This window comes from Primulina huaijiensis, chromosome 18, assembly GCF_012295235.1.
Source record: "Primulina huaijiensis isolate GDHJ02 chromosome 18, ASM1229523v2, whole genome shotgun sequence".
NCBI lineage: Eukaryota > Viridiplantae > Streptophyta > Magnoliopsida > Lamiales > Gesneriaceae > Primulina > Primulina huaijiensis.
Window position 1 is genome coordinate 19,550,909 of NC_133323.1, and position 12,272 is coordinate 19,563,180.

Below are 12,272 nucleotides of genomic sequence, written 5' to 3' on the forward strand. Positions count from 1 at the left end.
ATGTATCGAGAGTACAAATCTCATTCATATAATGAAAATTGAAAATTTCAAAGGCAAAAATTTGCACTGACTCATTTTTGGAAGATGTTAGTTTTGTGAACTCCTTCACTAAAATAGGCAGTTATACTCTCCACACTTAATTAGAAGTTAAGCTAACTTCAACAATTTCCAAAATATAAGAACTATTTATAAACTTCTTTATTGCCAATTTGTTTGATCTCTATCAACTACAATCACCCTATTCAACTTTTTAAACTTGACTATCTCAACAAGAGCACAGAATTCGATACTTGTGTGACCCTCAATGATTTAAGGATACAGCTAGCCGTTATTTGACAACTTCATGATTCATAACAACATTTGTTCTTTTTTGGGCTTATCCTAATTAGTCTCATTCTTTCATCAACCCATTGATCAACAGCGTCAAAACTCAAGCCTGATTGCACCTATCGGATCATGGTAAGAGCGTCTAGTAGCATCCCATGATACCCTATTTATCATGATAGTGACTGCAAGAATCTTAAGTTATGGTTAACGCACAATACGGTCCCTTCAACTCATATATCTTGATCGAATATGTAACTATTAGTATATCTAGAGTTGCATATGAATTCAAGTATGATGTGATGTATCTTTGAGTAATAATAGTTACATGATATATGTAACTGAGGAAACACATTTTCAAAACACATGTCTTAATCTAGCTAGAGATTTCTTGCATTATTAACTCATCAGATCACATATGATATCTTCACTCGTAGGTGAGTGGAGATTCCCCCACTATAATACATTGACTCCTATATATTTCTAAACTACACCTAATTTCACCACCTAATGACCTTCAGTAGAGTCGGTAAACGAGTCAAACTGCATGCTAGTACGCAGAGCCTCTATGTTGTCCTGGGTCTAAGGACTAATGGTGTACAATCATAACCGCGTACTATTCCATTCGATAATTGATAATCACCCGAAAGTCCGATGGATGGTTGTTCAATGCATTATCAAATGATAACTCATATGTATAAATGAACATATTCATGCCCTCACCAAAGAAATATGATGTTTACATAACAAATGCTAGTTTCAAGCTCGAGCAATCTTTATCCTTGTTTTATGCGGCTAAATCAACTAGGAACCAATTTAGAATATACAGTAAACTTCCTAATGAGTTTCACGATCTTAAGTTGAGTGGTAGATTTCATGATACCTATTGTATATTCAAGAGTTTTATCTATGCAGCTTGCATATGCATACAGATAAAGTAAAATTCATAATTAGATAAAATCGTAAAATATTATTAAAATAAAGATCGTTTTAACATAAGAATTAATAAAATCCACGCCACAAGTTGGCTCGCTAGAAACCTACACTAACAGATCCAAGCTCGCGGCCAATGGGCTGCTCAGCTCTTATATCATCCTTTTGTGAAGCGACTACTCCAGTCAGGAGCGTCTCTTCTTGATTCCAGACGACAAATATGAGAAAGTGTTTTGGGATGATTTAAAAAATCATTCTTATTGTCCAGTTCATGACATAGCTCATGCTGCCCGACAGGACTCCGAAATTCAGCACAACGCCTTAAATTGTGTTGTAAAAGATCTGCCAGAGTTATACGGAAAAATTTTGAGAGTTGGAGTCNCGATCGTTTCTCTCCGATCGGCCGGCCCCCATGTGTATTGTTCTCCTGTTTGATGGTTATTTCCACATAGTTCGTAATGACTTAACAGTTGAAGAAATGCAAGTTAGCTCGTGTGGTATTTAATTTACGAAGTTGTGATACGAAGTCGTTGACTCTACCCATACCTACTTATTAATCGAGAATACATTATTTTGACATAGTTATTGACTTTTGAGAATAAATATTTGACGTCATAAATGTCAAAACTAATGACTTTTCATCGACAATTTTGTCAATGGTTTCATAATTTGCCATAACTCTAATTGTTCTGGAGTCGTACGTACCTTTTGGTTTATACTTGGGTTGTTGTTGAATTTCATTAATTAATTAATATGGCAACACATAATACCTCATTTACAACATAAAAGTTTGATCGTGTTTAGATAGTAGGATTTGAAACGAGTGAATTTCAAATTCACTCAAATACATTAACTATGTTTAGGTAAACTATTGAAGTAGATATTTCAAATATCTTCTTCTTGAAATCTGGAAGGATTTGAAATAACAACCAGTGAGATCTCATGTCAGTTCATATATTTCGAATCGTTAGATTTCATATCACTTCATTAAGAGATGTCATTTCAAATTCATAAATTTCTAGCAGATTATAGCTGTGCTGTATGATCAACGCCAACTTTTTATTGGAATAATGATAAATCCAATTCATCATATAAACATGTCATTCCGAAGCAATTTCTTAAAATATATATACACAGAAAGTTTTATCAAGATAACCAGCAGAATCCTCAAACACCTTTGCATTCCTTGTTGTTCAAACACGTGTGCTTTCATGATTCGAGAAGAAACCACGATAGGCTTTCTTGAATTACTGTCGACATCTTTTGATTCATGACACATAAATCCTGTATTCTCCCGCGTATAGAGTACCTGTTACTTCGAATATGAAGCATTGAGTTACGTCTTCTTTAATTTATAACACATCGAATGCATGAAATCGATGACTTTTTGAGAACAAAATTCCTCGTAAATAATTCAATTATATATATTTCGAATGTTGAATTGATTGTATGATTACTTATTTTAGATATTTCCTATGTAATTTATATACTTTGAATAGTATGTATCTTGTGAGACGGTATATAAATCTTTATTAGTGAGACAAGTCAATCTTATCAATATTTACAATAATAAATAATTAATATTTTTGACATAAAGATCCGTGAGACAGACCAACCCAACTCATATTTACAATAATAAGTAAGTAATAATCTTGACATAAAAAATAATATTCTTTAATGAGTGATCTAAAAATAATATACGTTTCAAAAAATTAACTCATAAGACTGTCTTATATAAATTTTGATTTGATTATTAATAAAATTTATTTCCAAAAATTAGTAGCAAAATAAATATAGTCTTTATTTAATTGAATACCCTGCCGACCAATAGTGGTAGGAAACTGAAAAAGCCGACACATAATAAATGGCCGAGTGAGTGAGTCAGTGTTTCATTTGTTAACTGGCAAATCAGAGCAACGGAAAATGGAGGGCGGTGCTCAGCCGGGGGACGCCGTGATGTCGGAGGCGCAGCCACCTCCTCCGAAGCCGACGATTGATCATATTCCCGCGACTCTGAGTCACGGAGGAAGATTTATCCAATACAACATCTTCGGCAACATCTTCGAGGTCACATCCAAGTATATACCCCCAATCATGCCCATCGGTAAAGGCGCATACGGCATCGTCTGGTATGAAAGATTTCTATCTCTTTGCATTTCTGTGTTTTTTCAATGTCTTTAATTATTGATTTATGTTGTCAGTGTGCGCTAATTGACTTGATTTTTGCTGAAAAGCTCGGCATTGAATTCGGAGACTAATGAGCATGTGGCGATAAAGAAGGTGGCTAATGCCTTCGACAATAAAATTGATGGGAAGAGGACGCTGCGTGAGATAAAGCTGCTTCGTCATATGGATCATGAAAACGTTAGTAGATTAATACTCGTGTGCTGATTATATATTTATTCTTGTGGGCATGACAGAGGCAGCGTAGCCCGGTTAATTAAGAAAATTCATTGAGTTTAAGTGATGTCTTCGATAAACTATAGTAATGTGTGCAATTTTTATATTTTGCGGGGTGGTTAATCTTTTATCAATCAATAGAATCGAACAACTCAAAGAAACTACATTTCGTTTTTTAAGAACAAACCTGACTTTTTGTGTTATTTTATGATGGTTTTTTTTTTATATAGCCGTGTTAAAAAAAATTGATCGGTGGATTTCCATGTTTATTTTTGTCATGTCGATTAAACTTTGATTGCTTTATTTTCAGTCATGATATGCTTGACTTGGTTGATTTTGATGACTCGTGGGGAAAAAATTGTGATCAGTGGAGCATTTCCATGTTTATTTTTGTTATGTTGATTAAACTTTGTTTGCTTTATTTTCAGTCATGCTATGCTTGACTTGGTTGATTTTGAGGACTCGTGGGGCTTGTTTTTAGTTGTGTTTTTTAGCTTTGAAATTCTTAAGAATGTAATAGATTCATTGAATCAATGAATCTATATAGAGAAAGAAACCTTTCAGAAATTATTAATGTTTCTCATTTGGATGATTTATAATTTCGATTTAGTAAAGCATTTGGTTCTTAGTTTGTTGGAGAAAAATCTTGCTGATTTGCGTTGTCAGACGATAGTAATTTTTTAGGAGAAAGGTTCTATTCTTGGCTTCGTAAAGGAAAAGATTCTATTTTGTTTACTCTCCTCAAGTTAATTCAAGCACATTAAAATTTGATGGTCAATCAATCAAGAATTACATATTAAAAGGAAATGATTTTTGGATAAAATTAGTAGGCGAGTCGTGGTCTTAAGGTTTCATGTGTGAATTTGCAGCTTGGTGTGGACAGCCTTTGGCCAAACCTAAGTATAGTAGATACCTATAGATCTTTTGAAGAAATGAGATGGAACGACACCAAATTGCCAGGATATCTTGGAATTTTCTTGAAACAGAATATCTTTTAACTTTTTATCCAATGTTGGATGTGTAATTTTGGCACTTTAACTATGTACACGGTACACCTATAACGGAACACTGTTTTGAAAGATAAATGTGCTTTCTCATGCTGTGTCAATTTGACCTGGAAAACTCTAGTCATCATGGAACACATGAGCATTAGAAAGTGGCTTTCAGGTGGAGAATTAAATTTCCTACTCTGAAACAGCCTGTTAAGATCTTACTTGTCTAGTCATTTTGATAATCGCTAAGGCAGTTCTGCAATTTTCTCATTTCTCTATTTTTGGCTCCTGGCCTATGTTGTTAGCACAGAGCATTCACTCTCATATGTGATCATAGTATTATACCCAACATCAAGTGTGTTTAATTGCTAAATTCAGAACTTCCGCTACTTTATTAACTAAGCAGAATAAGTGACTTTTGTGGTGCGAAAACAAACACATTGGCATTCTTTTCGTTAATAATTTAGTACATTTAGTCGCCCTTGATGCATTCTATTTTTGCAGGTGGTTGCTATCAGAGATATAATTCCACCCTCTCAGAGGGAGTCATTTAACGATGTGTACATTGCGTATGAACTTATGGACACCGATCTCCATCAAATTATCCGTTCTAATCAAGGGTTATCAGAGGAGCATTGCCAGGTTCTTATAGTGTTAAATTTGAAATGTACATTATATTAAGGCTTTGCATCTAGGCTTTATGGCGTGCACCCCCAAGATTCTTGGAAAAAAAAAAGAGTTGCATCCTTCTGTAGAGAAAGAAATGACAAGGGTCATGTGAAGAACTTGGAAAAAGAGTAGTCGGATGAGGAGGAGAAAGTTTGGAATTTGGCTGATAGTTTGGTAGCTGTCACCACAGGAAATGAAGTCTGTAAACTTGGAAGTTTCATGTGTTGATCAAATATCGAACAAGTTGAGCTAAGTCCTTTCATAACTTTTCTTCCGTTTATCATCATCCTAGCACATTCTCGCTAGTTGCGGGGTCGGCTACAGGGATATTACTTCTCCAAACTAAGTGATTTTCACACACACATGTCATCTCTTAAACCAAGATCTTAGATATCCTCCTTAACCACCTTTATCCAAATTTTCAATGATCTACCTTTCCTTCTGCTGTTTCTATTAACCTTCCAATCTAAGATATTTCCGATACTCGGATTGAGTCCGTGTTTGATCTCCTCTTCACATGAGCAAACAATGTTAGACGTCTCTCCCTAATCTTATTATCTATGGGGCCTAAACCTAAAGAGCTTATAATCATTTCATTCCTAATTCTATCTTTTCACGTTTTGCCACACATCCATCTTAACATGCACATATCTGTTATTGCCTTCTTATGCATATGTAGATTTCATCCACCTTGCTCTAATCCTAATCCTAAATAATGAAAAACTTCACTCTCTAGGAGTTCTCGACCGTCAATCTCAATTGGGTTACCTATTCGTCTAGATTCAAGACCAAAGTTACAAGCTAAATATTCCATTTCTAAGCGACTAATTCTAAAACCTTTACTCTCAAGAGCTTCACGCCATCTATCTAATTTTTTATTTACATCTTTAATTTCGTCTATCAGGACAATATCATCTGCAAATAACATATACCAAGGCACCTCATCCTGAATATGTCCCATCAGCTCATCCATAACCAAAGCAAAGAGGTAAGGGCTTAAAGTCGATCCTCGATGAAGTTCTATTACCACATGAAATTCACATGACATCCCTTTATGTAGACCTCACACTAGTTATGGCACCTTCATACATATCTTTAATGATTTGATGTAGCATTGAAGCACATGCTTCCTTCTAAATATCCACCAGATTAATTCTTAGGTACTCTATCACAAGCTTTCTCTAAGTCGTTAAATACCATATGCAGACTCTTATGTTGTTCTCTATATTTTCTATTATTTGTCTAATAAAAAAAATAGCTTCCATTGTTGACTTACTTGGTATAAAATCAAATTGGTTCTCTGATACAGTAGTGATACTCCAAAGTCTCCGCTCTATCAGACTATCACTCCCTCCCATACCTACATGATATGACTCATAAGCTTAATCCCTTTGAGTAGTCCTATATAACTCTTTTATTCTTATAAATTAGTTCTATAATACTATGTCTCCAAGTTTCTGAATATTTCCTTATATCTAAAATCCTATTAAAGAGACTAGTCAGCCATTGGATCCCAACTTCCTCTAGACATTTCCATACCTCAATTGGTATCTCATCCGTTCCAATTGCCTTCCACGGTATCATCCTCTTCAGTGCTTCTGTTACTTCCTTAGCACTAGTTCTACGATGGAACACTAGATGTCTTACTTTCTGCATCTCATGTCTACCCACGCTTAACTTTTCCGTACTCTGCTTTGCTACTGAGTCTTTTGGCTTGTTTATATAGTTCATACAATCCTTGGTCTCTAGCTTCTTGCCAGTTCTTGAACTTTCTTTTCATTTCTCTAATGGCTTGTTGTACCACATTGTTCCACCACTATCTCTCTTTGTCGTGTTGTCCTTTCCCTTTAGTCTCTCCAAGTACTTCTCTCACCCCACTCCTTATATGGTTAGCCATGAGTTCAAATAACTCAGAGGTATCGATCTTATATAACTCAGAGGTATCGATCTTGTCCTTACGCTTTACAAAACTCCAGTCCCCTCCCCAAAAAAAATGAAACCGAATAACCCCTAAATATTTCGCTTGAATAGATTTAACGTTTTCTCCAAGTAGATTTTATTCCATCTTTTGCCTTGTTCTTTAACATTTAATAAATACAACACACCTCTACTTTAGTATTAGAAAAAATTTATGTTGTTTGTGGAATCATGTATTTTTTTTTTTAATATTTTTGATTTAAACTAGTTATATTCGTGTTTTGGTGCAGTATTTCTTGTATCAAATCCTCCGTGGGTTGAAATACATTCATTCAGCGAATGTTCTGCACAGGGATTTGAAGCCTAGCAATCTTCTCCTGAATGCAAATTGTGACCTGAAGATATGTGATTTTGGACTGGCACGTGTCACATCCGAAACAGATTTTATGACTGAATATGTTGTGACAAGGTGGTATCGGCCTCCTGAACTTTTGCTAAACTCGTCTGATTATACTGCAGCTATTGATGTATGGTCGGTGGGCTGCATTTTCGTGGAATTAATGGATCGTAAGCCCTTATTTCCTGGTAGAGATCACGTTCATCAGTTACGGCTACTTTTGGAGGTATCTATTCTTTCGGAAATTCCATTTGTATATCAAAGTTTTGTATGAGATTATCAGATTTTTTTATTGCCTTCGACATGTGTTTGACTATGTTGATTCAATTTTACCCTTTAGAATTCATTGTATTGTTATTGCTATTGAATACATAATAACAGAATCTCAGGAAATTGTGTTCCTTTCTTTGTACTTGTGAATGTAGACTTAATTGAGCCAGAATTTCTCATTCTTCCGATTCAAGAATCTCTAGTATAAGAGAGGATTACGTGATACTTTCTTTTAAGAAAATACGGGCAGCATAAACTTTTGTACTCGATGCATCATGCAGCTTCCAAAATCCCAGTTGAATTGGATTTTGTTTCGACTAGCAGATACTTTCGTGTGAGTTGAATAATTGGTTATCTGATATTGGGAATAGCTTGTCATGCCAGCGATGTGACATACATTAATCAGAATTAGTTTTGGAAATTATATGGTTCCTTGTATCTTTTGTACTCGATGCATCATGCAGATTCCAAAAACCTAGTTGAATTGGATGGTTTTGACTTGCAAATAATTCCGTATGAGTTGAAATACTTGGTTATCTGATATCAGGAATGGCTTGTTGGCGATGTGATTTTCATTAAAAGGGACTAGTTTTGGACATTATATGGTTCCTTTACGAAAGGAACATTATCTGTGTATATATACCTTAAAAATAAATAGAAAATAATATCCTGCTCATTACATTTAAAAACTTTGGCTGATGTATGTAATTTATACCGACTCGTAGAACCATGCTTGCTCATGAATACGATTCTTCTTGCTTTGCAGTTGATCGGTACCCCATCAGAATCTGAGATGGGGTGTCTGAATGAAAATGCTAAAAGATACATACAGCAACTCCCTCCTTATCATCGTCAATCATTTACCGAAAAGTTTTCTCGTGTCCACCCTCTCGCTATCGATCTTGTTGAGAAGATGCTGACATTCGATCCTAGACAAAGGATTACAGGTAAGAAACTTTGTCCTACCTTGTTTGATTCATTGAATTCAAACTGTTCTTATATCTTAGAAATTTGCTTACTTGTAATATGTTCATATCAGTTGAAGATGCATTGGCACATCCATATCTGAACTCATTGCATGATATAAGCGATGAGCCTATTTGCACGACACCTTTTACCTTCGACTTTGAGCAGCATGCTCTGACCGAGGAACAGATGAAGGAGCTGATTTACATGGAGGCTCTTGCATTCAATCCCGAATATCAGTGTGTGTGAATAGTTGTCATTTGGTACTAAATTACTGTATTTTGTCAAGTTTCAACTGTTTTATTTGATCTTTTATGGATCTATGTATATATCTATTGAACAAAAACTTGGATGGATTCGATTTTAGAATACATCCGGTGACTTATGATTTGGTTGTTCTGGAGTTATTTCATTTGTTCTTAATTTTGTGCAAGCTTTCTACGCTCGAAGGTTCAGGTTGATGGGTTTTTGTGGAAGTGAAACGTAGTTTTTGTTTAAATATAAGAAATATGTGATCGTATAATTATTTCAAAGGTAGGTTAAACTGTCTTGATTGATGTGTGAATGATTAGATAAATCAAATAGTTTTTTTTTTTAAAATATATAAACAACATAGTTGACAGTAAATATGTAATTCAAAATTCCTAAAACATAAAATGTAATCAAATGTCATTTCTTTCGACCATATCTAAATGTTTTAACCTACAAAAAATTCCAATAATTATGCTACCATGGCGTAGACAAAAATAACTTACTCGTACGAATCAAGGGACAATAAATCTTTGGAAAAGTCATGAATAATAAAAATTCTATTCCACATAACTAAATATGAGAATAGAACATCCAAAGCATATGAACCAACAATGCTCTACCATTATTGAAGCACAAAAGACAAGCTTGACAATGACCAAACACCATGCAACATATTCCCCAACTATATAACTCCATGATAGTTCTTCCTACAAGAACCCACCTCAAACCCAACCTCCATGGCTCACTCCATCCTCACCGAAATCGAGTCACTAACGCAAGCCTTAAGGCTCTTAGAAGCCTTCCATGCCTTCGACTCAGATAACGACGGTTCGATCGACGCTCAAGAGCTAAACGGGATCATGGGATCACTTGGGTACAACCTAAGTGGACAAGATATCAATGACATGATGCAGAAGGGAGACACAAACAAAGATGGGCTACTGAATATATCGGAGTTTCTTGATTTGAACGTTCAAAACTTGGGTTTTGGCGATTTCGGAAGCGCACTGAAAAGTGGTTTGCAAGAACTGAAGTTGAAAGAGGATGATTTGGTGTCAGGGGAAGAGTTGTGTGAAGTCATAGAGAATGTGGGGATTGAATTGTCTTTGGATGATTGTGAAGATATTGTGGCATCAATAGGTGGAGATGGGCATGCAGGGACAATAAGTTTTCAAGATTTGGAATTGATTGTGAATGCACTTGTTTGAAATTTAGCAGTGGCTTTTTTTTAATTTACATATAATGTAAAATAAGTACAAATAATCCAGTCTGTGGTTGGTGTTATCTTCTTTTTAATATCTTATGAAAAACAACATTTGATTAACTTCGATAATTTTTTAAATTAAATTTCATGTATTTTATAATTCAAGGAAATTGAAGTTCAATTTCTTTTATCTTTGGCTCTTTATGGAAATTAAATAAAATAAATTACACTTAGTACTTTTGCATTCCTTTTCACTCCATGGAGGCACCTGTACGTACCAATCTCTTACACACATCAATACTTGTATTGTCTCTGAAGCTAGCTAATGATGCGCGGTAAGCTTTTTCATATAATGTTCATAGACATTGGAGTTATAATATGTCAAGTATAACATATTTCAAATTATTATGATTTTTTACAAAATGAAAATTTTCAAATACATCGTGCAATTCCGAGTTTATATATTAATTAATAATACGATAAAATATCGTTTATAGTTTTCATATGATCATGATCAGAGTAGAAGACGTGGTTAATTTTTGGGTTTTTTATTATTATTATATCGGGATCAAATTTCATGGTTACGAGATTTTTCAAGTTTATCTTGTGTGTTAAGATATTAATGCATGGTACGTAGAGCTAGCATTGATTCTTTCCTTGATCTTTATCCTTTATTTTCCGATCTCTTTGTAAGGAAGCTAAGCATCGATTCTATTCTTTTATTCCTTTTCTTTATTAAAGAAATAGAGTATTGATTCTTATATATGCATGTACGTTATTTTTCTCAACTTTAATAATTAGTGGGAATCGAATCTTGATTGCAGGTGTACGTTTTCTCGAAGAATTTGAACAACGGATTCTTATAATGTCTATATATAGATATCCGTGCATGAAAGCTCTTCCATCTCAAACCATGGCTCAGTCCTACCACAAACAAATCAAGCCGTTCAAGCATGCCTTAAGTCTCATCAAAGAATTCCATGCTGCCGATTCCGACAAGAATGGATCGATCAATGCTCAAGAACTTGAAAAAATCAGAGGATTACCTCTGACGAAAGTGGCGAATATCAGGGCCACGTTGCGCAGAAACGGGGAACTAAGCATCCCAATGTTTCTTGATCTGTGCGTCGACAAATTCGGCCCTACTGATGAATTCGGAAAAGCACTTAAAAGTGCTATAACGCGTATGAACTCGGGAAGGGGTACTTTGACAGGGGAAGAACTGCGTAACGCTATGGTCGGAGAAGGGATTCAGTTCTCTCCCTCTGATTCTGAAGAACTCGTGGCATCAATTACTAATTTTGGGACTCAAGCTGTTATAAGTTTCAAGGATTTGGAACTTGTGGTGAATGCCCTTGTTTGATGCAAAATCTGCTTGCATTTTATCTATAATATATACTATATAAAGTGATGTAATCATGAGAAATAAGAACTTTATTTTGGTATATGTTATTCTGTCTTTTGTAATGCGTTTGGTTGCATTGGAGAATTTGAATTTGTTTTCAATTAGGGAATGTTTTTTCTATTGAAGTTTTCATTAAATCTATAAACAAGATCAATTTTAAAAATAGGGTAGGTCTCTTGTGAGACGGTCTCACGAATCTTTATCTGTGAGACGGGTCAACCCTGCCGATATTTACAATAAAAAGTAATACTCTTAGCATAAAAAGTAATATTTTTTCATGGATGACCCAAATAAGAGATATGTCTCACAAAATACGACCCGTGAGATCGCCTCACACAAGTTTTTTGTCATCTTAAAAATAATGCCATCAGTGGGAAATTTAAAATTTCCATATATTACATTTCATTCTAAATTGCCAATTAGAAAAAGGTGGAAAAAAGATCACGTTTGAATCAGCTCGGGCCATCATAAAAGCCCATTGGGCTTTAGGCAACACAAATTGGCCAATATTATTCAATTTGGTGGACTGAAAACGAAATCCTC

General features: G+C 34.8%; 3 protein-coding genes across 3 annotated transcripts; all 3 read left to right on the plus strand.

Moving 5' to 3' along the window:
• The first annotated feature begins 3,102 nt into the window (after positions 1-3,102).
• LOC140964525 (mitogen-activated protein kinase homolog MMK1-like) lies at positions 3,103-9,294 on the plus strand. Its single transcript, XM_073424382.1, has 6 exons — positions 3,103-3,386; positions 3,492-3,621; positions 5,154-5,291; positions 7,526-7,858; positions 8,669-8,849; positions 8,942-9,294. Exons 1-6 carry the CDS (start codon positions 3,181-3,183, stop codon positions 9,115-9,117), a joined length of 1,164 nt encoding a protein of 387 aa, XP_073280483.1. The 5' UTR covers positions 3,103-3,180; the 3' UTR covers positions 9,118-9,294.
• A 530-nt stretch (positions 9,295-9,824) lies between these two features.
• On the plus strand, positions 9,825-10,444 carry LOC140964952 (probable calcium-binding protein CML29). The gene has a single exon (XM_073424952.1). The coding sequence runs from the start codon at positions 9,858-9,860 to the stop codon at positions 10,326-10,328; it is 471 nt and encodes a 156-aa protein (XP_073281053.1). The 5' UTR covers positions 9,825-9,857; the 3' UTR covers positions 10,329-10,444.
• Positions 10,445-11,237: 793 nt separating this feature from the next.
• On the plus strand, positions 11,238-11,687 carry LOC140963987 (uncharacterized). Its single transcript, XM_073423466.1, has one exon. It carries the CDS (start codon positions 11,238-11,240, stop codon positions 11,685-11,687), a length of 450 nt encoding a protein of 149 aa, XP_073279567.1.
• Positions 11,688-12,272: the final 585 nt, after the last annotated feature.